Source organism: Solea solea, chromosome 4 (genome assembly GCF_958295425.1).
Source record: "Solea solea chromosome 4, fSolSol10.1, whole genome shotgun sequence".
Classification (NCBI taxonomy): Eukaryota; Metazoa; Chordata; class Actinopteri; order Pleuronectiformes; family Soleidae; genus Solea; species Solea solea.
This window is the reverse complement of record NC_081137.1, coordinates 11434849-11458507: the sequence shown is the minus strand read 5'-3', so window position 1 is coordinate 11458507 and position 23659 is coordinate 11434849. Positions and strand designations below refer to the sequence as shown.

Here is a 23659-nt window from a genome sequence, read left to right as displayed (position 1 = left end):
ATTTCTAAAAATCAGCATCGGCCATAGAAAAACCTGTATTTGTCAACCTCAATAAGAGTTGCAAGGGTGAAACGCAAAAAATTGGTTTGTACAGGATTAATAATTGAGTTTTCTTTTTTTCATCTTTTTTTTTTTTCCCTACAGAATATATCAAAATGGCAGATCATTATGTACCTGTGCCTGGAGGGACCAACAACAACAACTATGCTAATGTGGAGCTCATTCTGGACATCGCCAAACGAATACCTGTACAGGCAGTGTGGGCTGGCTGGGGTCATGCTTCAGAGAACCCGAAACTCCCAGAGCTGCTGCAAAAGAATGGCATTGCCTTTATGGGTTAGACAACTTTCCTATCTTTCTTATGACTTTTGTGTGCATTTTGTGAGCGTTTGTGTGTATACAGCAGCAGAGCAGGGGCTGGGGGGGGGGGGGGGGCGGGAGCAAATAACTTCCTGTGTGCATCGCGGGAATGTTGCCGGTCGACATCTAAACACGGCTGAGAACCACATGGAGAGTCATGTGAAGCTGATACGCTTTGTTCAGCATTGTTTGAACGAATTTGACAATGGTTTAAATGTAACAGACCTTTGTCTATATTTACATAAATACATTTTTTTTTTCATGTTTATTGTCTTCTCTTTCCTCAGGGCCCCCAAGTCAGGCGATGTGGGCTTTAGGAGACAAGATTGCCTCCTCCATTGTCGCTCAGACAGCTGGTATTCCAACTCTACCCTGGAGCGGAACAGGTAGGTCAAAGTTTGTCGCATCAAAAGAAAGACTTCTGTTGACGCCGTTGATAATTTTTTCAATCATTGCATTGTTTTAGAAATATTGTAAGGTGAATAAATAAAAGTATCTCTTGAATTGAAACATTTTTACTAACCACCTTGCCAAATATGGGTGATTGAAAATTAATGAATGAAAAAATGCTTAGTGTTTGAAGTGTCAAGTCGTGCTGGGTGGTATAATGATCTGTATTTATATAGTAGTCTTGATGACCACTCAAAGCTCCATTACACTACATTTTTGCCATTCATCCATTCTCTCACATTCATGCAGCACATATATGTGTATTCTTCTATCACACATCTTTCATACCCGTTTACACGCTACCGATACAACCGTCGGGAGCAACTTGGTGTTACGTGTCTTGCCCAAGGACACATCGGCATGTAGACTAGCAGAGCCGGGAATCAAACCCCCATTCTTCCAGTTGAATGACGCTCTACCACTGAGCTACCATCGCCCTGATTCATACCATTTTTTTTACATCCATTTTTTATACCACAATACCGGTGGATATGAAAATCAGAATGTGGCACGGCAGAATATTGTTTGACGGGGTACCCTTTTGACTGCTGCACCATACATACTGCGGGCTTAGCTGAAGAAGTAACTATGGTTGTACCTGCAGGAATGATCAAATTACTCCACCAGCAGAATACACATTTGAGAGTCACAAGAATGTTTGTAGTTACGTTAACAGACACACACACAAATACGCCGCTCCCTCTCTCACGCTCGACCACTAGTGCAATACGAGCGTACACACACACACACACACCTCAAACAACTACACCTCTTTTGGTACCTAGAGGTGTAGGTAGGCGAAGTTAGCTCATTGGTAGAGCAAGTCCTCTTTCAACTCGAAAGGCTGTGGGTTTGATTCCCGGCTCCGCAAGTCTACATGCTGATGTGTCCTTGGGCAAGACACTTAACCCCTTAATCATCACTTAATGAGTATGAAAGATGAGTGATAGAAAATGTGTGTGTGAATGGGTGAATGGCAAAACTGTTGTGTAAAGCAGCTTTGAGTGGTCATCAAGACTAGAAAATTGCTAGACCATTTACCATTTATCTATAACTGGAGCGCTCATGTATAAAGAAAATACTGTTGTATACTGTGAAATTTTGAAAAATACTGTGATATAAATTTTTGGTCAGTTTCAAATTATGAAAAACTTTCTGTTCTCTGCTTTGAAACGTTGCGGTGTGTCCATTGGAGGAGCCACACACACACTCACACACATGCTATGTTTGTCACTTGTCATTCTCAGGCCTGACAGTAGAATGGACAGAAAACGACCAAAGAAGGAAGACCATCAACGTTCCTCAGGACGTGTATGAGTGTGGCTGCATTGAAGATGTAGAGGACGGCCTGAAAGTAAGCATGTCATGTCACTGATGGTTCATAATTCCCAAATTAATGTTGGATGTGTTTTGGTATGTTCATGTATGCATGCTGGAAAGCTGTTTTTTGTTTATTTGTTTGTTTATTTGTCAGGCTGCTGAGAAGGTGGGCTACCCTGTAATGGTGAAAGCCTCTGAAGGTGGTGGTGGAAAAGGAATCCGCAAAGTCAACACTGCTGATGATTTCCCTAACCTTTTCAGACAGGTAGGTGGATATTCACACTAAGGATTTAATGAAACATCATTCAGGACTTTGTAGAATAGGATTTAATTGATTTGTAAAGGTCTGACTACTTTCTGGGGTGCCAGTTAGGTCAGGGCCTAACAATGCTACCTCGGGATGTGAGTTGTATTATTTTTACAATGACATAGGGCGATAGGTGGGGTACACCCTGGACAGTCCATCGCAGGGCCACATGTAGAGATAAACAACCATTCAACCATTCACTCTCATTCTCTCACCTACGGTCAATTTAGAGTGTCCAATTTACCTAATCCCTATATTGCATGTTTTTGGACTGTGGGAGGAAGCAGAGGAACCTGGAGAAAACCTGCACACACAGAGAACGGTTGCACTACTGACACATGTTTAATTTCATTAGTAGTCTTCCTTTAGCTTCCTTTCTCACTTCCTGTGATGTTGATCCCGCTTCGCCTGGTCTCATTAGCTTGGGGTGCATCGAAATATTGAAATTATTCTTATCGCAATGGGTTTTGGACAGTTTGCTTCTCCCAGTCTGACTGATGTGAAATTAGCATCTTTCTGACTTTGTATGTAATGTTTTATATGTGATTTGAAAATCAGTTGTGCATATGACGTACATATTTAAATATACAGTTCATTGGACTTAACCGTTTAACTGCACTTGTTATACAGACATTCTAATGTTTTGAACCTTTGCTAATCTGGATCTCATGGGATTTTAAATGACTATCCCTGCTCTACACTATGATAACAGTATGCAGTACAAATGCATTTTGCCTTTCCTTACAAATGGATGTGCTCTCACTTTGGTTCTTCAGGTCCAGGCAGAAGTCCCGGGGTCACCCATTTTTGTCATGCAGCTAGCCAAGCATGCCCGCCACTTGGAGGTCCAGATCTTGGGTGATCAGTATGGCAATGCCATTTCCCTGTTTGGTCGAGATTGTTCTGTGCAGCGACGTCACCAGAAGATCATAGAGGAGGCTCCTGCTACCATTGCCACTTCTGTCGTGTTTGAAGATATGGAAAGGGTATGAACCCTAATAAATATACACTAAAGCTCATAATGGAGTTTTAAGACCAACAGAATTTTAATTGTGATATGAACAGACCTGCTCTCTTCCCGCAGTGTGCAGTGAACCTGGCTAAGATGGTGGGATATGTCAGTGCAGGCACAGTGGAGTATCTCTACAGCCAGGATGGCAGCTTCTACTTCCTGGAGCTCAACCCTCGTCTGCAGGTGGAACATCCCTGTACTGAGATGGTGGCTGATGTCAACTTACCTGCTGCTCAGCTCCAGGTGAGTTTCAACTTCTCAACGCTTCTCCTACTAGAAGAGTTACATTATATCATGCATTCAAGTCAGTGACTACACTGAAGCAGACAAGTTAGTTCGCTTCACCGGCTTCACTACCCTGCACTCGATGGGCCCCATATCACTAGGCAACCAACGGCTAAAGGAGGAGGCGGCACTCAAAAACATTGTATTAGGATGCAGTGGTTGTAGAAGCACTGGGTCACATGGTCTGTTCAGCATTTGGGGCTGTGTGTAAATAGGTCAGTGCAGATGGGCGGTGTTGCGATTACTGTGCAGTGGAGCTGATTGGGTGTTACTGTGGGAGTGCCACACACACTGAAACAAAAGGACTCTCTAACTTTTTTTTATTGACTGCCTAGATACCCCAAAACATGATGTTGACAGCAGTCAATGAAAACTCAAGTAGTTCATTCAAAGTAAATATATTCATAATCCACGTACAGAGGAACTTAGCAATTTTAGAGGTAATATGCCTCTAAACATAAAGCGAAAAATCTGCTTACAATGGAGGGGAAACTTGTACTTTTTGCATGTGGGCATTCGAAGCTCTGCGACATAAGTTGCCATATGCACTCTATCTCTTGTGGAAACGTCTGTAGAGAAGCAACCGCCATCTTGTTTGGTTTCACAACACCATCTGTAGCCAGACACAACTTGGCGAGTTTCACTGTTGAGGGCAGTGAGTGCAACAATGCTTTGGTTGATGGTGAAAAGAAATGTTTCTGTTTAAAATTCGGCAACTTGCATCCAGTGCTCCCATCACGTCACAAAATGTACAGAATGATCCTTTGGCGTGATGGCCAGAGACGTGAAAAATAGCGTCTGGTGTGAAAACAGCACAGGGCCCACTGACACCACACTACATTCAGTTATCTCTAAGGCCCACTAGAGGGCGGCGGCCAACACCGTGGGAACCGCCCCTATAGTACAGTATATGCTATAGGGCTCGTAATCTATAGGTACCTAATGGTTGGATTAGGTTTGATTTTAAAGCAGTTAACGATATAAATTCATTCATCATTCATCATTCATTTTTTGGGGGCAGATATAGTGTTTTAATGATCTGTAATCAAATAATCAGGTCTGTTAACTCTTTTATTAATACAAATAGAACAACAATAATTCTGAGGAAACCTGATAAAGAAACAACAGTGAGTCTCTAACAACAGAGTTTAATAGAGAATTAATTAATTTTATTCATGTAGTGGGTGCACGCACAAGATCAAATAATTTTGTCCCACTCTTTATGTGCTCTTATGTGTTTAAATCTCTGTTTGTTTACAGACTGTCAATCTGCTCATAAACTCGTTTACATTTACCTTACATTCTATCACACTGTCTTCTGTCAGATTGCTATGGGTATTCCTCTTCACCGGATCAAAGACATCAGGATGCTTTATGGTGTCCAGCCCTGGGGAGACAGTCTCATTGACTTTGAGGGTCTGTCTACTGCCCCCTCCCCACGTGGCCATGTCATTGCAGCACGAATCACCAGTGAAAATCCTGATGAGGTATGTTTCGCTTCCTCCACATATTCAAAATTCCATACTTGCCAAAGCTACATGTTTACTCAAACCCTATGATGTGTGCCTTTTTATGTTGTCACATTCATACTTTCAATTCTGTTTTACTCCTAAATGATCCATTGATTTTTAAATCGAGAAGATAAGAGATAAGATGTGATGTTTGTGTTTGATTGCAGGGATTCAAGCCAAGCTCTGGAACCGTGCAGGAGCTGAATTTCCGCAGCAATAAGAACGTTTGGGGCTACTTTAGTGTTGCCGCGGCTGGAGGTCTGCACGAGTTTGCTGACTCCCAATTTGGACACTGCTTCTCCTGGGGAGAGAATCGCGAAGAAGCCATCTCGTGAGTACACAGAATTTTCTCAGACGGGTCACTCTGGAACCTTTTTTTTATTCCTTTATATATGAGGTTGTCTAATCAAAGGTATTTATTTCTGTCTTAATAATTTTTTTAGCAACATGGTGGTGGCTCTGAAGGAGTTGTCTATCAGAGGAGACTTCAGGACAACAGTGGAATACCTCATAAAGCTTCTGGAGACAGAAAGCTTTCAGCACAACAGCATTGACACAGGCTGGCTAGACAGACTCATCTCAGAGAAGATGCAGGTATGCAGACTTGTTCCAGCCATAGATACTGGGGGATAATAAAAAAAAAAAGATCATGTTTGACATACTCAATTTGTGAGATAGCCCCTGTTTGGACCATGTATAGACATCTATCCTGAAAGAGCTGATCACAAGTGGACAGCTCTATGTACGACTGTTACAATGGATCCTGAATGCGTCTCCTGTGACCTCTTGTGATTATATCTCACTTCCCTTGAATGCTGATCAATCACACTTATTTTGACTTCCCTTACACATAAAATGCATACCAGACACTTTAATTTCACTCGTACAGGGCCATAACAAATCATTAATAACAGAATACACAAAAAAAGAGTAGAGGAAACAAAATGTTGATTGATTAACATGCCCACAAATGGAAACTGACCAGGAAATAACATGATGGGTACATAGAAGAAAAAAAAAAAAGAGTGTGAGGAGTAAATCAATACACTACAAGTGCAAATATTACATTAAAACAGATATAAAAATACTTTCAATTCACTGCAAAACTGCAGCAGTTTAAAGACGCTTCAAGGATGTATTCCATATGTCCACTTGATCTGAACGGGGTCATGGTATCAGTGCTGAAACAACACTACATTCAAGTTTTGAAGATAATTATATTCTGGTTTATTCTTTAAAATTCTAGTCAAACTCAAGTCCTTCATTATTTGCTGATTGTTGTGTGCAGGCAGAGCGCCCTGACACCATGCTGGGAATTGTGAGTGGGGCTCTTCACGTGGCAGATGTTAATCTAAGGAATAGTGTGTCCAACTTCCTGCATTCTCTGGAAAGGTGATGATTATAATCTCGCATGGTAATCAATATAAGGCAGTGATTTCAATAGTTTTTTTGAATATAATACTCTTTGTGTTCCAGGGGCCAGGTGCTGCCAGCACACACACTGCTCAACACCGTGGATGTGGAGCTGATCTACGAAGGCACCAAGTACGTTCTGACTGTGACACGCCAGTCGCCCAACTCCTATGTGGTCATAATGAACAACTCCTCTGCTGAGGTTGATGTCCATCGACTCAGCGATGGAGGTCTTTTGCTGTCCTATGATGGCAGCAGTTACACTACATACATGAAGGAGGAGGTGGACAGGTAAGAGAAGACAAAAATTAAAATGAATCGATTATTAAATCTGTTATGTTTGTGAACAGGGATGAGTCAGTCGTGTCAGTATCTTTCAGATACCGATTCAAATAACTGGATCCAATTTTGGAAAAAATAAAGTTAAACTTGACATGATCCAGAAACCCCAAATATCCCATAAAAGCTTCACTAACTGCAGGCTGTTAAAATGTAAACAAGAGGCAGCAACACCATTTTAAATAAGTCATGTATTTCATCTTTATGGTAGCAAAATACTCCTTACACACTTGGAGAATAATGTTTTTTGATATCATATTGGTAGATAACAAGGTTGTTATATCTGTATGTAAAAGTGTTTTTGCAGACGAGGAATGGTCAAAGTCTTCTTCTCTATCTAAAGGTATCGCATCACTATCGGAAACAAGACTTGTGTTTTCGAAAAGGAGAACGATCCGTCACTGCTGCGATCTCCATCAGCAGGAAAAATCATTCAGTACACAGTGGAGGATGGCGGGCATGTGTTTTCTGGCCAGTGCTATGCTGAAATAGAGGTACAGTGCAGTATGTTGTCCAGCAGAAAGATGGAAGATCAGTTAATGCTCTGTTTTATTTTGTTGAATGCCTTTTTTCAATGGAAACTCTGATGTCCACCAACTTTCAGGTGATGAAGATGGTCATGACTCTCACAGCTGCAGAGTCTGGTTGTATCCACTATGTGAAGAGAGGCGGAGCAGCACTGGAGCCCGGCTGTGTCATTGCCAAGCTGCAGCTGGATGACCCAAGCAGAGTGCAGCAGGTATTTCATAAACATGTGTTATGTAGTGACTGGATAGGATTCAGACATATGCCTGCTACAAAGTCAAACATGATATGGATGGGCAAGTCGACAGTTGCTGGGATGCAAGGAATAATAGATTCTAGCAATTTAACTAAAGGCTCAACTAAGAAAATATACACCTGCTTAAATCTACAGTAAAATAAGAATATGTTTGCTGCTTTTTCACACCTTTAGACGACCTTTTCTGACTGGAAAGTGAAGTTTATGTCACTTTGTAAACCATTCTCTCCCTGCGTCAAAGTCCAAAGAGAAAATCAGTGATTGTACAGCATGGCACACAGGAGTTCTTAATCCACTGCTGCCTCCTGCAGTAATTTTTAAAATATGTTGTTTTGTGAATTCAGTGATTGAAATCCTTTGTTTCAATTTAATTGAGTGACACAAACTTACCAAACAAGGCAGGACATTTTCAGTTTCTAGTTGGAAAAGGCTGTTGAACAGACAAACATATTAATATAAAATTAAGGTGTAGATTTTATCAGGTGATATATTTTTTAAGGGGTCTAAATCAGTTTTTCCTTGTGTCCATGCCATGTTTTCAGTGAGGACAATGCCTCAGGCTGAATCCCAGGGACATGCATGGCAGAGTTAGCACTGATTATTTGTTTGTATCTCATACAACCACTCTTGTAAAAAAAAATTCAACCCTTTGAGGAATTGACTTGCACATACCTTTTTCAAGTTAACTGCTGGCTTCTTTGGATTTAGATTTGGCTGCTTGTCTGTTTCAGACCCTAATTCTTCCTACTATCTCAATGCCTATATATGAAACAATGGCATGTATTTGTCTTGTAGGCAGAGCTGCACACAGGGGTCCTGCCTTCTCTCCAGTCCGTAGCTCTGAGAGGAGAGAAGCTCCACAGAGTCTTCCATAATACACTCGATCACCTTGTTCACATCATGAACGGCTACTGTCTTCCAGAACCTTTCTTCAGTGCAAGGGTGAGCATTTTCTACATACCACTGTGAACACACCAAAAGCATCACTCTTGTCTTGAAACTGTTGTATAAATATATGCTGTGTGAAATTTGTGACTTTCCTAGTTGAAGGAGTGGGTGGAGAGGTTGATGAAAACCATGCGTGATCCCTCTTTACCACTGCTAGAGCTTCAAGAAATCATGACCAGCGTGTCAGGTCGCATCCCTCCTGCTGTGGAGAAAGCCATCAAGAAGGAGATGGCTCAGTATGCCAGCAACATCACCTCTGTGCTCTGCCAGTTTCCCAGTCAGCAGGTGAATCACATCATTCTAACTTTGCACACTAGCTTCTCTTTAACCAGTGTTTCTCACATATTATTTACACTGTGACGGCCCACCATAGTCTAATTTGCCCCACCAAAGTTTCAAGAGGTGGTCATTTGGTGTTTTAGTGCTTGTGTGCTATTAGGCTGTCATGTGAACCGGTTGTGTGTATCGTCAATTAATTAATGTATAATGTGTATAATTAACTTCTCTTCTGCCATAGATTGAAATTATAATGTGAGAAACACTGTTTTACAGTATAATACCTGTCATGCAGCCATTTTGTTTATGTCTGTAGTATTAGTTTCCACAGTAACCCCACTTTACAGAGAACAGGATGTAGTATGTATGTAAATATGTTGTACAGTACACAACACTGCCTCATTGTATTTGTTTATTTACACATATTATATAAAGACTGACTAAAAATCCCCCAGGGGTTTAGTTCTCCAGGAACTGTATTATAGGAATTAGTTTCTCAATCTATTCAAACCTTTTTCTATTCAAAACCTGTTTTTTACAAACACAAGTTAATCCCTCTTAAGGAAAATTAACACACACAAACTTGTATTTATATCTTACATTAGTGAGGACACATCATCGATATAATGCATTCCCTGGCCTCTTAACTATCACAAATAAGTGCCTAACCTAACCCTTGACCTAAACTCAATTCTAACCCTTATCCTAAAACTAACCCTGAAAAGGCCTTTTAAAGTTGTGGGGCCCAAACAAAATGTCAAAATGTCCTCACAAAGATAAATTTGTGTGATTTTTTGGACCTCATAAATTTATATATACAAGCGCACACACACCTAAACTGTCCTCTATGACCTCATTCATAAAATGACAGCTAGAGGTCTGTGCAAAATAAATGTGGTAATATTGGTAAATTTCTCAACTGTATCATCCACTTACATTTGGATTTTCAACTCCACAGCAGAACAAGGCCGTGAACCCCCTTCACCCTTTGCACATATACTTGTGCAACAAATGATTTCAAAAGATAACTCAGAGTGAAGACACACAGGATCTTAGTAAAAGTCTAAGGATGATGCAATGGAAAGTATGGAGTACCGTGATAGTGATGCATATTCAATCAAATTAGATATTCCTGTCTAATTTAAGTAAAGCAAAAGCAGTCCAGTATAATTATATGAGTACAAGTGAAAAGGTGATGCCATGATCAGATTATATTTAACTAGTTTTTCTCACTAATTTCACCCCGTGGTTGGACCTTGTATTCCCTGCTGGTTCATCTACACACACACAACTTGGATATAACAAGAACAAGCTGATCTAAAGGGTCAACGATTCCACTGGAATAAATTATGAGTCTCCTCAGTTGTTTGGATTAAATGCTTATATGGTTTATCTGCTTTGTTTCCAGATTGCAAATATCCTCGACAGCCACGCTGCTACTCTGAACAAAAAGTCAGAGAGAGAAGTCTTCTTCATGAACACTCAGAGCATTGTTCAGCTGGTGCAGAAGTGAGTGTTTAACTCGGCATCCTAACATGATGTTTCACGTACAGATCACTCAGTTTTAACTGCAGAGAATGGTGTTTTGTCAGTTTTCTGCTGGCCAGTTGTGTGGACTGTCAAATGTTGGCATTATTATTAGATTTGTGATTAAAGAACATTGTTTAAGTTATATTATTACCAGTGAAGCACCCGTTCTCCTGCATTTCTTATCCAAACAATTTCAAAGTTGTCAGGGCACACCTTGGGTTCACACAACAGAACTGAATTAAATAGTCTCAACTTGCTGTAACTTGTTGTGACAACAACTACATGCATTATGCCTGAAATCTACTGCAAAAGTTTTTTTTGTAGTTTTTTCTACCTTTGTATGGACACATAGCTATGGGGAAACAAGGGTGACATATTGCAACCATATGAGATGATGACTTTCTCTCACCTTTTTTTTTCTTCTCTCCCTCAGATATCGCAGTGGAATACGAGGTCACATGAAGGCGGTGGTCATGGACTTGCTCAGACAGTACCTGAAAGTAGAGATCCAGTTTCAGAATGGTGAGGAACTGAGAGACACCCACTGTCAAACTGAGTAGTTTCTTCGTACTCTGCACTTGAGTTTATCATGAATCATTGCATCTCCACATTCTCTCCCTTTGGTGACACTCTTTCACATTAAACTTGTGACTCTGCAGTTCATCTGCGTAGTTTATCTTACCAAAGTGTGTTGGCTTGTTAACAGGGCATTATGACAAATGTGTTTTTGCACTACGGGAGGAAAACAAAGGCGACATGGCCAACGTGCTCAACTATATCTTCTCCCATGCTCAAGTCACCAAGAAGAACCTGATGGTTACAATGCTCATTGTAAGTGTCCCTTCTTATTGTCAATTTTTATTCCTCAGAAAAAAAAGATGTGTCCCACTTTCTCACATCAGTAGAAGTATAAAGCTAAAAGAGATGATTCAATTGAGGGACTGAGACCCCTTATAACCCCCCCTTGGTTTCAGCTCTGTGTTTTCAAAGTCCACATTTTATCAGCTTATTTCTTTTAAGGGCTCGGTAACATGATGTGTGGACTGTGTCTATTACAGGCATTTGATGAATATGTGGTTTAGAATATCAAACTAATAATGTAATAATGTAATTTCTTGTGTTTAGGACCAGCTGTGTGGCCGTGATCCCACTCTGACAGATGAACTGATGACCATCTTGACTGAACTCACCCAGCTCAGCAAGACGACCAATGCCAAGGTGGCGCTGCGTGCTCGGCAGGTCAGATGTTTCCTCTTACTTTTGGGTGACATTCACAAACTCATTTTTAAAGGCACAATAACGGGCATTTGGAGACAACAAAAAAGATTTCTTCTCCATGATCCATAACTAAAATTCCACCACCAGATGTCACTGTTTACTCTATTTAGTGACTGATTTATTTCCTCTCAGGGAAAACAAATACTAAACAAATGAGATTTCAAGGTCTGTAATGTTACTAAACATTAAAAATACTATTATGTGTGTTTGCAGTCTTGAACTGTATTGATTTTCCACATTTGGCCTTCTTTACACAGGTATTGATAGCTTCCCACCTTCCCTCTTATGAGCTGCGACACAACCAGGTGGAGTCCATCTTCCTGTCTGCCATTGATATGTATGGCCACCAATTCTGCATTGAGAACCTGCAGGTAGGTGACAAAGAACATTAAATAACATGTTTTGCTTGATCTAATGTTCATTAATAGATTTCAAGTCATCCTTTTTTCTTTTTAGAAACTGATCCTTTCAGAGACGTCCATCTTCGATGTCCTACCCAACTTCTTCTACCACAGTAATCAGGTAGTCAGGATGGCTGCGCTAGAGGTGAGACATACACTGATCGGATCATTGACTTTACCTAATCTTAAAGTCTGTGTATTTAGCTTGCAGCAACATAGGATCTGCAGGTCAATCCGAACATATTATTTAAAATACCAAAGCTGCCGAATAACACTTAACTAGTGGAGGCAGAGGTGGATCACTTTATTTATTTGATATGCATGTTAATGCACTGACTAACTTCTGTTTACTATAAGGTAAAATTGCTTATTTTCTTGATGGGATTTGGTGTGACAGAGTAAGTGGTTTACAAAGTTACATTATTTGGAAAAGATTGACAAACATTCAGATAAAGGAACGGACTTATTAACTTGCAGTATAGTTGCTAATGTATATAGCTGCATGCTCTGTGCACTCATCGATGTTGTTGACAGCTCAGAAAGTGAAAAGATACAGTAGATGCAAACTGGCAGAGATTTTATTTGCTTGGCTTTTTGCAATTAAGCCAAGGTGGTGACGATGTCAGTTGGTGCTAATGTGTCAGTACCTCTTACAACCACACTTCCAAGAACTTGAATTATCCCCTTTAACATATCTAATGAATATTGTATGTGGTTTCCTCTCACATAATTGCAGGTTTACGTGCGTAGAGCGTACATTGCCTACGAGCTCAACAGCGTTCAGCATCGACAACTCAGGGACAACACGTGCATTGTAGAGTTCCAGTTCATGCTGCCTTCCTCTCATCCCAACAGGTATCACACTCGCATGAAAATGTCTGACAATGCTCATGTGCTGTGCATCGCCTCTCCTGCCCTCCCCTCTCCAAAATGGCATTGTGGACACCTGTCAGTAATTATATCAGCAGTGGATGTAGAATTATGCTTTGGTGGCAGTGATGCTGGCAGTTTGGCCGCATCACTGCCACTCCCTAACAATGTAGTCACAGCTAGCATCAGCTTAAATAGCTCTCTTTATTCTTTTATCTGCTTAATACTCTTGTATTACTGTTGTCTATGTGTTTATAAAGTAAGTGATGTGCCGTAGTCGCACAAAAGGTGTCCACCACTTCACCACATAGAAGCTCTTGGTCATAACCTCAATGTTGTCTGTGGCTCCTCCCTCCCACCTCTGTCATTGTTCATCGTTGTTCTCGGTTCTTGTAAAAACAAGATATTTTACAAAAACAGAAAATACTTTCCTCGGTATCTCAAAAGTGCAAGTGCTATGAGCAACAAAGCTGTCAGTCAGTGTCAGTTGTTCTTCATTGTGAATTTTGGACGAACTCATCTGATGCTTTACTGAACCTAAGAATCTGGGAGAGACATCAGAGATAAACTAGGAATTTTTGGAAAAAAAAATACAAAACTGCACTGTGGCATTTCTGCAGCACTCAAATTTCACATCCTGCCTGTCTGAATGTGTTTGGTGTGAACGCCTGTATGATTTGCTTGTTGCTTGTTGACTTTTATTTATTTATTTTTTGTTTTGCTGGTGTGCTTTGTCTTGTGTCATTGCATGCATGTGTTTTAAGGTGTCTGAATTAACCTTCATGTTGAGATTGTGAAGAGTTTACCTCATGACAAACAGGCATTGGGTTCACATGATGCATGTTGAAAAGGGAACTGTCAGGAAGTGTTTATTCATCTAATTTTTCATACTTCTTGCTAGGGGTTGGGGCTGCAGATTATGTTCATAATTGATTCACCTGTCAATTATGTTCTCGATTACTCGATTGCTTCTTTGGTCCACAAACCAACATTATTTGGTTTTAATGAATTCTTTGTTATATGGAGCAAAGAAACCAGAAACTATTCACATTTAAGAAGCTGAAAAAACACTCAAACTTAATTGATCATCAAAATAGTTGACAATTAATTAAGTTAATAATCGATTCATCAAATAATCATTGCAGCCCTACTAGGAATGAAGAGATATACATTTGTATTGCACATGGAGATAGAAATGACTCACAATCAGTTTATCTGGATGAATTTCCATCATCGGGGTAATTGTGATTGGAGGAAATTATTAATATTGTAGCTGGCATCTTTCCAGTCATTCTAGGATAGTGTGATCTGTAATAATCATAATATTCTTGTTTTTCACTTTAAAATGTAAAATATGTACCCTGTCTTCACTGCCAAAAAAAAACTAACTTTTACAATAATATTGGGATTTACAATTATGTTTGGTCAGGATAACCTTGGCAGGAAATTCTCATTTTGTTCCATTCCTATTCAGTAAATCATTTAGAAACAGATATAACATGTAAACGTTCACACACACACACACACACACACACACCTTGACTGTCTTCCTCTCCTGATGCCTGCCACTAACCACTTAGTAATTGATGTTGTTTGATTTCAGAGGGAACATCCCCACTCTAAACAGGTATTGTAAATATCTTTTTTTATTGCATTACATACTAGTGACTGTAGATTAGGTGCAAGGTCAAAACGGTAATTCATTTGAGAATGAACTCGGCTGGAGTTTAAAGCGTGAGTCCGTAATTTGTTTTGAAAACACTCTTTTAATGTTATTTGTTGAAATCCTCTTCACATCCAGTCCAAAAAAAAAAAAAAAAAAACTCGGGAAAGTATTCATAGGGCTTTCACACAGGTTGGTTTGGCTTCAGAACCAAATTTTGACCCAATTGCTACATTAACACCAAAAATAATTTGGTTCAGAACCTGAAAAGAGATTTTGGTTACCAAAGTTGGTTACCATAAAAATACTTCAATCAATGGACATGTTGGTGCAAGTACTGTGTACTGTGAAAGTGGTGTAGGAAACAAAGGACATGCAGCAAAAACTTTTCTGGAGCCTTTAAATGGTTGCAATAGCAGACTTTACTGCAACCCATTACCCTCTCCCTTTCTGCCCTCTTGTCAAAGATTTGCACGCTGAACACATGAACACACACTGCCTGAAGAAGAGAGGGGGGAAAACTGCTGTGAAGACAGCTTAATTGATACTGACCGAATCAGTTGTAAAAACAATCAATGACTGTTGATGACTTGCAAATGCTGTGTTGGGTGCAGATGGTGCAGTATGTCATAAAACCAGTTGGTGGCAGTATAGGTCAGTTGAGATGATATATGAGATGAACATGTCCATTGCCTTTGCTGTTAAAGGTTAATAAAGCAGCTGTTGTAGTAAATTAGGTGGAGGATTTGATGCTCTGTGTATCGCAATGTGTATTGTATCGTGGCCTATGTATCATGATGCACATCACATCGTGAAGATGTACGAAATACTCAGCCCTATTGGTTGTGCTCCAAGAGCTACAAAAAACTTTTTATGCAGTGTTGGCTCTCAGGATGTGAAGAGGATACAGACAAATTCGATGAAGGACTAAGGTGTTTTTGAAATCAACTATAGATTACAGCTTTAGGTCAACGAGGAGTTTTGTTATGCAGCTGTTTGATGCTTTACATTTTTCCAAAATAGAAATATTTCAGCACCTGTACTGTAGTCTGGTTGATAAGGTTACTGTCTTGTCTCTGACAACTGCATGGCCTTTGGCATTCAGCCGCTGTGTCAATCATTTGTGTCTCTATGTGTGTGTTTGTGTCTTTGTGCAAGAGTGTTTGATGCTAACCTATTGTATGTGTTGTAGAGACTTGAAATACCATATGACCATATTAATATGGTGTAAGGTAATTGAAATGCATGTTTTTAAGCTAGTGCAAATCTCCTGAACTCAAACATGTGACTGTCCCGCCAGAAAATTTTCCACTCCAATCCTGGACACTTTTAAAGAAATGGAAACTAAAATACAGGAAGATAGTAAATCGAAGGATGATGGCACTGAGAGGAAAAATGTCTCAGATTCGGAAACTGTGGACAGGTTTGACACCCAAAACCTCCTGAGTGCTTTCAGTGGGTGTCTTTTTGGGAAGCCTTCCTTCAAATCAAAGGACTAACACCCAACAAAATGAAATCTGTCAATCTTTTAAATGGATTTTCCTGGTGGGTTTACGTTCCTTTGTTCCTGTGAAAGGAAAATGTTCTTCCGTTTAATCTTACTAACCTGTGGCCTATCTCAATAGAGGAATTGGGGGCATTATGTAACATTGCTTTCACTGTGTTCAGTTAAAATTGGTTTTTTATTTGTTTTATAATATAATTTGAACCCCCCCCCCCCCTTACATTTTTTCTTACAGTTTTAATACATCCCAGCATCTTAAAAAAAATAGCAACAAGCTGTGGAATTAAAACTGTAGTGAGGCTCTTTAACTTTGTCTTGGGGTATCTTTACCTAGCCAGTTTAGTTTTGTGGCAGATTTTCTTATTAACTGCTCTTTGTTGACACTTTAGGATGTCATTCTCATCCAACCTGAACCACTACGGCATGGTGCATGTAGCCAGCGTCAGTGATGTTCTACTTGACACGTCTTTTACACCACCCTGTCAGCGCATGGGAGCCATGGTCGCTTTCCGGTCCTTCCAGGAGTTCACCAGGTCAGTCCATGTTAGTGATAGAAAATAGAGCTAGATATGGGTATATTTTGTTAATAGGTGAAGATAATATCAGAAGTGTGATTAATGGTATATATGTTCTCTTATAGGAACATCACAGATGTGTTGAGCTGCTTCACTGACTCTCCTCCCCCAAGCCCCACTTACCCAGAGGGTGGTAATCCTGTGCTGTATGTTGAAGAGGACAACAAGGTGATGAGAACAGACCTCTGACAGGCCCTGTCACAAGTCAAATCCTATAAAATGATTTATGTGATCAAAAGTGAAGAGCTTTATAGTGATTGTTTGTTTTTTTTTCAAGTATTTGGATGAGTTACTGACCCACAGTCAGCAAACACCCCTTTTGTGCCCCCTGTAGCAAAAATGAGCTTGAAACACGGAAGCTCATTTGTTTATAATTTTGACCATTTCACTATTTTGTGTTTGGTCTGTCACAAAAAAACCCCAAAACATTAACATTACAGTTTGTGGTTGTAATGTGACAAAATGTGTAAAGGTTCAAGGTTGAATACTTATGCAAGGCACTGTAACTCATTTGAATTTAATGATTAAGGTTAGATTGCTGAATTCTCTCAATGGACTTTGGTAGGGTTTGTAAAGTGATACAAATGCTAATTTCCAGTTTGTTGAGTCTTGTTTTGTGACTAAAATCAGTTTTTGCTTTTGTTCCCTCTGGCAGCCATGTTTTCAGTGAGGATAAGTGGTTGTGTGTTTAGCTGGATTTTAGTGCTGGGGGCACTTGGTGCAGTCAGTTGTGACTATGGGCTCTAACTTAAACCCAGTGCAAAGTGGCATCATGGCAAGTTTCCAACTGATACAGTTGTTATTTTGACACCCAGTGCCCATGTCGTGTAGGTAGTGTTGGTCTTAAATTGTGGTGTGGTTGGGTTCAGTGTTTGTGCATTGCTATCTTTAGGCTGCAAAAATACATTAACCAACAAAAACTGGTGCTAAGTCAATGGCACAATATGTTCATGCTTATCTAAATGGTCCATTAGATGTGCCTGTATAGGCGAGTTCAGTGCCCCTCTTTCTCCCCTTTCTCATCAGTTAAATACAGGTTGAATGTCAGTGCAATTGCTTATCCTGCGCATTCTGTCAGAAGGGACAGGCAGTCAGTAGACGGTGGAGGCAGAGGTTCCACAGGCCAAGGTCCACATACCAATCCCTCAGTGAAGTGTTCTTGCTCTGTTGCTAGGTCTCGATCTGCTCGCTCACCTTCACATTGTGCACGAGCAGATCTGTCTCCTCAGCAAAGAATCGTTCATTTCTCCAGTTTCCCACTAGTCCATTTAAACAGCAATATGCAAATACAGGTGCACCTGGGTTTTAGGGTGAATGACACGCAAAACTCTAATTGTCATCAATGTTATGCCCAGAACACACCTAATACTTAATACAACCCCTTTGCACCTTAAGCCTCACTTTGCACCAAGATTTTGCACCATTTAACTGGCAAAAAAGTTGGACACACACACTAATGCACTTTTGCCATGCACTATAGATAGTTTAAATAAGCCCATGTGTCAATACCTGATACAGCCGCACTTCAAACAACCAAAAACCTGATCTATCAGGTTAAGTACATATGTGAATGCGCATAAGAAACCGATTACTCTGAAACCTTTCAGTGACAGTCTGGGCCACATACGTACATTGTTTTCTAAGATAATCAATTTGCTCACGACTTCAGAAAATCTGTACGAGCCCTTAATAAATTCGGTCTTTGTTTGTCTAATTTCTACATCTTTTATTTGTATTTCTGCTCGACATGGTACATGGAAATGTCAGATTTACTTACACTCATTGACTTGTTTGCTTTTTCATCCAGATTGTCCTAGATGAGCCAATCCACATCCTGAATGTGGCCATAAAGACGGACAGTGACATCGATGACGACAGCCTGGCAGCCATGTTCAGGGATGTCACTCATTCAAAGGTTAGGAGCTTTTTACAGCAAAGGTTTTTGAATTCAAAATGTTCAGAAAAGAACGTGTCATCTTGACATGTGCCTTTTGTTTTCTATCAATCCCAGAAATCCCTGCTGTTTGAACATGGCATCCGAAGGCTGACTTTCCTTGTGGCTCAGAAGGTGAGAGTTGTAAGAAACTTACACTGCCTGCTGACTGTCTTTACAAGATACTACCATGCATGTCACCTAGGGCTGCAACATTAATAAATTATTAATCGATTACAAAATGAATTGCCAACTACTTTGATAATCATTTAAAGATTAGTTTCAGCGTCTTACTTGTGAATATTTTTGGTTATGCGAACAAAGTTATCATTTTGAGGTTTGGGAAACACTGATCAACATTTCCAATCATTTTCTTCATTTTATGGACCAAGCAACTGATTGTTTATTGATTTTTTTTTTTAACAGATTAATTGATTATTAAAAAAAAACAATTGTGAGTTGCAGCCTTTATGTCAGCTATTAAGTAATTTTAGCAAGTGATACACATGATTTGTCTTTTTGTGATTACTAATGCTTCAATAATAAAATTGTCAATGACATGAGTTTGGTAATTGTAATGATATTTGCATTTGAAATTTAGCTTATTGTCCTGTTTGTTTCTGTATCTCCTCCTGCATGCCTTGCTTTTGCTGCATTTATGATGACAGGATTTCAGGAAGCAAATCAACTGTGAGGTGGACCAAAGGTTTCATGTAAGTAGAGGGAGACAAAGGAAATGAGGGCAGTTGGTTCTGAAAAAATTGTTTTGCTGCATTTGCCATTGCAAAACAGTTCTGTCAAATAAAGTGGCCATTAAATATGCGACCAGTCAGCTCCTTTATTCAAGAGGAAGCTTATTTACCTCTGTTGTGCTAGCATGAATAAAGGAAACATAATGCACCATTGTCCTGAATCAATACAATTTGGCTAAGAAAGCAGCAGGATTTTGAGCTGTAGTTAAATTATGTAACCCACAAAAACATGTAGTCATAACTAAAATCTGCATTGCAATGAAACCCCCTATCATGGCAGTTATATGTTATGTCCTGCTGATTGTGCCGTAGATTACAAGACCCCATTCATCCTTCAAAGTTTGACCCACTATAAACTGAAGCTACACTGTGAAATACTCTGCATTATCGAATGTTATTATTATATAGTTATTTTAATTAGAACTTAAACAGGACCCATAATAGCGTTGTGATTAGTTTTATTGTTAGTTTGTGCAAGAACCATCTTATTTTATGGTGACATTGTTTATTTATTATTAATTTTATTCTTCTTTCTTTTTTTTCCATGCAGAGAGAGTTCCCCAAATTTTTTACATTCCGTGCCAGAGACAAGGTGAGTATCAACATTTCACAAACCACGAGTCAAATCAGCTCTTTACTTGGGGAGGATTTATTTTTGGATTTGGATTTAATCAAATATGTCATAATAGCCTTTCATCATAATCAAGTGATCTGATGGTGAACAATAACAACGCTTCTGCACCTCCTCTGAGGTCCGTTTACAGCCTCACAAGTAAAGTTGCCGTGTCATAAGATAAGATAAGATAAGATAATGTAGAAAAGTAGAAAAATAAGATAAGGAAATAAAGACTATTAAATACTATTAAATACATGCAAGGCAACAAAAACAAGGTAAACAATAACATAGTATGTACAAGTGAACCGTGAGCTCAGGGAAGTTATAATGTTATAATTAGCAGTATTGCACAGGGAATTAGGCCGTTTTGGTATGAGTGAGTGACAGTGCTGGTTGTACAGTCATGGGAGGCTTTGAACAATCACAGGGCAGTTAGTACATAGAATGATCAGAGAGGGGTCCTATTGGCTGGATTGCTACTCCAGCAGTGACAACATGTGCCTACATTGCATATAAACCTAAAAACAGGGAAATGAGTATAAAAGAGAGTCACAAAATAACTGCAATAAAAGATTAGTGTCCATATCAACAGATAGTTTCAGAGATAGAGAGACTTCTGTAGGGTACTGGTGCAGTCCCCATACCCGTTCTCTTGCATTTCTTATCCAAACACTCTGCCAAAGTCGGCACTGCACACATTGGTGTCACAGAATTAGTGACATCTAATAATGAGATGGCAGATTGTAACAAATGTAGGACTCCTCTGCTCACCCCTCCCTTTCCCAAGTGAGTTGGAGAACTACAGTGGCCTTTGTGTATCAAAAAGTGATGTTATTCTTCATTTGTGTAGAAATCTTCTGCTTCAAAACATGAAACACACACCATGTTTGGTTTGCTCATTCAATGGTGGTCCTTGCCTATAGTATATGCAAAAACCAAATTATTTTTATTGTTAACCAGTTATACACTTACACAAACTCTGCTATCTCCTAAATGTTACACATCTGAATTTTTTGGACTAAACAAAGGCATATTCATGTCCACGTTTTAGATTACTGTGACACTGATGATAAAACCAGATACTTAAATATATATTTTTCCTTGGATGGAAAACCGTTAAAGACCCCTTGTAATTATAAGACAACAACAACTTTATACCCCCATGGCAATGTGAAATTTCACTCCATCACAATCAGTGATGTCTCTTCCTCTCCGTTACCCCTGATAGTTTTTACGACAGTGATGCCACTAAAAGTCATTAAAGTAATGAACTTGTTTAATTATTTCTCCCATTTAGGAGAAATGATGCCCATTAACAGCGTTCTAAGATTGAGATTGTCCGTGATTTCATTTACTCAATACAGTGTGAGGCTCACAGGCATTTTTCTATTGCTTTTGTTAATGGAAAAGAGGCAGAGAAGCCTAACTTTGAAAAAGAGGTGTGAATAAACCAAATTAACAAGTTTTAAGTGTTGCTGTTTGTGATTGTTTCCTGTCTTTGCGTCAACAGTTTGAGGAGGACAGGATCTATCGTCATCTCGAGCCAGCACTAGCTTTCCAGTTGGAACTCAACCGCATGCGTAATTTTGCCTTAACTGCCATCCCGTGTGCCAACCATAAGATGCACCTGTACCTGGGTGCAGCCCGCGTGGAGGTTGGCACAGAGGTTACAGACTACCGGTTCTTTGTGCGAGCCATTATTCGCCACTCTGATCTCGTCACCAAGGTAAGAATACTGTTCAAACAAGGAAAAGAACAAAGACATTTTTAGCTTAATCTTCTTGATCATTTTTCTCCTGTCATTTTAAATGATTTTGATAAAGGGTAAAGTATAAAATAAGCATAAATAAAAGGTGTAACAAGTGTATTTTATCCAGTATATGGATCACAAAAACCTTACTTAAGTTGTTTCTAAACTCTATAATGGCTTTTTGAATAATGTCAACCTCCACTACATATGCGAATAACAATTACATTTCATTTGTATAACACCAAATCATTTATCTCAAGGCACATGGTAAACAATTATAATTACAAGTATTAATTATTAATAACAAATGAGAATAAGAACGTGGTTATCCATAGACTGTGTATAAATGTTTCCCATTTCCTCAGTGACGTCGAAGGTAAAATAAGCTTTTACTTAACAATTAATTCATAGTGTTAGTTTAAAACATTTGATACTGAAAATACTTACAGCTACAACTGTCTACAACACAAGATGTAAATAAACTTCGAAAGTGCTTGATGTGAATCAGTAAAGTTGCACTTAAGTAGATTTCAATCATTTGGGGGTAAGTGGGTCGTTTGTTTAATAACTTGTCATCTTACTCTTCTGCTTTAATATAAGGTGACACTGTGTCCACCTTACTTAGCTGTTATTCCTTGAGTAAAATACCTTTCTTGTACTAACAGTTTGTGAGTTTGGTCATTGGCGAATAATGTATAAATGAAATGTCTTTGGAGTTTTTACTGAAATTTGGTGAATCTGTTTATGTACTTCTGTCTTTTCTATTTTCTTTGTATTGCTTTTTATTTCCTGGGTGTGTTCTGTTGGTCTAAATGTTCTTTTTTTCCATCGAAATTTGTATATGTTTTGTAGCGAATTTTCTTCCTTTCTTCACTAGGAAGCCTCTTTCGAGTACCTTCACAATGAAGCAGAGCGTTTGCTGCTAGAAGCCATGGATGAGCTAGAGGTGGCTTTCAACAACACAACTGTGCGAACTGACTGTAACCACATCTTCCTGAACTTTGTTCCCACTGTCATCATGGACCCATCAAAGGTTTGTGAAACAGTCATGCACATGTATTGCACATCTTTAGAATTTAGCTCACTTTTTATTAATGACTTGATTTTGCTTTAACCCCCCCCTCTTCGAACTACAGATTGAGGAGTCTGTCCGCTCCATGGTCATGCGTTATGGGAGTCGGCTGTGGAAGCTGCGCGTCCTGCAGGCTGAACTGAAGATTAACATCCGCCTGACCCCAACGGGAAAACAAATCCCCATCCGCCTCTTTCTTACCAATGAATCGGGCTACTACCTCGACATCAGTCTTTACAAGGAGGTCACGGATGCCCGAACGGGACAGGTGGGGCCCAAAGACCGACAGGTGGGGCACTCACTCATCTACCATCTCATCAACATATTGGCAGAGGGCTTCAGCTCCATTCTGGACACCTCAGATCTCAGAATGTATTTTGACTCCTTTTCTTGGTGAAGTGAAGTTTAAGTGTAATAATATGAGATACAATAATATGACACAATAGCCAGCAGTGCTGTAAACCAGTTTGTGAAACAAAAATATAGGGAACACAAGGAAAAACTGGTTTTAGTCACTTAACAAAATGCTAATCTAATCTATGCCTGCATAAATCTACAATATCTCAAGAATATTCATCCCGCTAGTTACTGGTTCATTCCGTATACTTCATGACAGGTATAAGAAAAACGTAACGTGGCACAGCAAAACATTGTTCGAGGGGGGACCCTTTTCACTCTTGCACCACACATGCTTTGGGCTTAGTTGAAGAAGT

General features: G+C 39.5%; 1 protein-coding gene across 7 annotated transcripts in view; it reads left to right on the top strand.

Moving 5' to 3' along the window:
* The window catches only part of acaca (acetyl-CoA carboxylase alpha), a 46473-nt gene that overhangs the window by 5511 nt on the left and 17303 nt on the right, over positions 1-23659 (top strand). For 2 of the 7 annotated variants that reach the window (XM_058626664.1, XM_058626658.1), the window contains 33 exons: positions 145-336; positions 648-746; positions 2058-2164; positions 2285-2395; positions 3214-3423; positions 3522-3692; positions 5060-5221; positions 5413-5576; positions 5689-5839; positions 6534-6637; positions 6722-6949; positions 7341-7491; positions 7602-7736; positions 8574-8720; positions 8823-9011; positions 10411-10511; positions 10966-11054; positions 11239-11363; positions 11658-11771; positions 12068-12181; positions 12267-12356; positions 12948-13066; positions 14685-14708; positions 16045-16167; positions 16638-16781; positions 16889-16991; positions 18631-18738; positions 18835-18891; positions 19425-19469; positions 20059-20100; positions 21635-21850; positions 22752-22907; positions 23011-23235. In XM_058626664.1, the coding sequence (XP_058482647.1) occupies positions 145-336; positions 648-746; positions 2058-2164; positions 2285-2395; positions 3214-3423; positions 3522-3692; positions 5060-5221; positions 5413-5576; positions 5689-5839; positions 6534-6637; positions 6722-6949; positions 7341-7491; positions 7602-7736; positions 8574-8720; positions 8823-9011; positions 10411-10511; positions 10966-11054; positions 11239-11363; positions 11658-11771; positions 12068-12181; positions 12267-12356; positions 12948-13066; positions 14685-14708; positions 16045-16167; positions 16638-16781; positions 16889-16991; positions 18631-18738; positions 18835-18891; positions 19425-19469; positions 20059-20100; positions 21635-21850; positions 22752-22907; positions 23011-23235 (4316 nt within the window). The remainder of the gene's footprint in view (positions 1-144; positions 337-647; positions 747-2057; positions 2165-2284; positions 2396-3213; positions 3424-3521; positions 3693-5059; positions 5222-5412; positions 5577-5688; positions 5840-6533; positions 6638-6721; positions 6950-7340; positions 7492-7601; positions 7737-8573; positions 8721-8822; positions 9012-10410; positions 10512-10965; positions 11055-11238; positions 11364-11657; positions 11772-12067; positions 12182-12266; positions 12357-12947; positions 13067-14684; positions 14709-16044; positions 16168-16637; positions 16782-16888; positions 16992-18630; positions 18739-18834; positions 18892-19424; positions 19470-20058; positions 20101-21634; positions 21851-22751; positions 22908-23010; positions 23236-23659) is intronic. The other 5 variants (XM_058626660.1, XM_058626659.1, XM_058626661.1 and 2 more) reach the window with 5 other exon arrangements.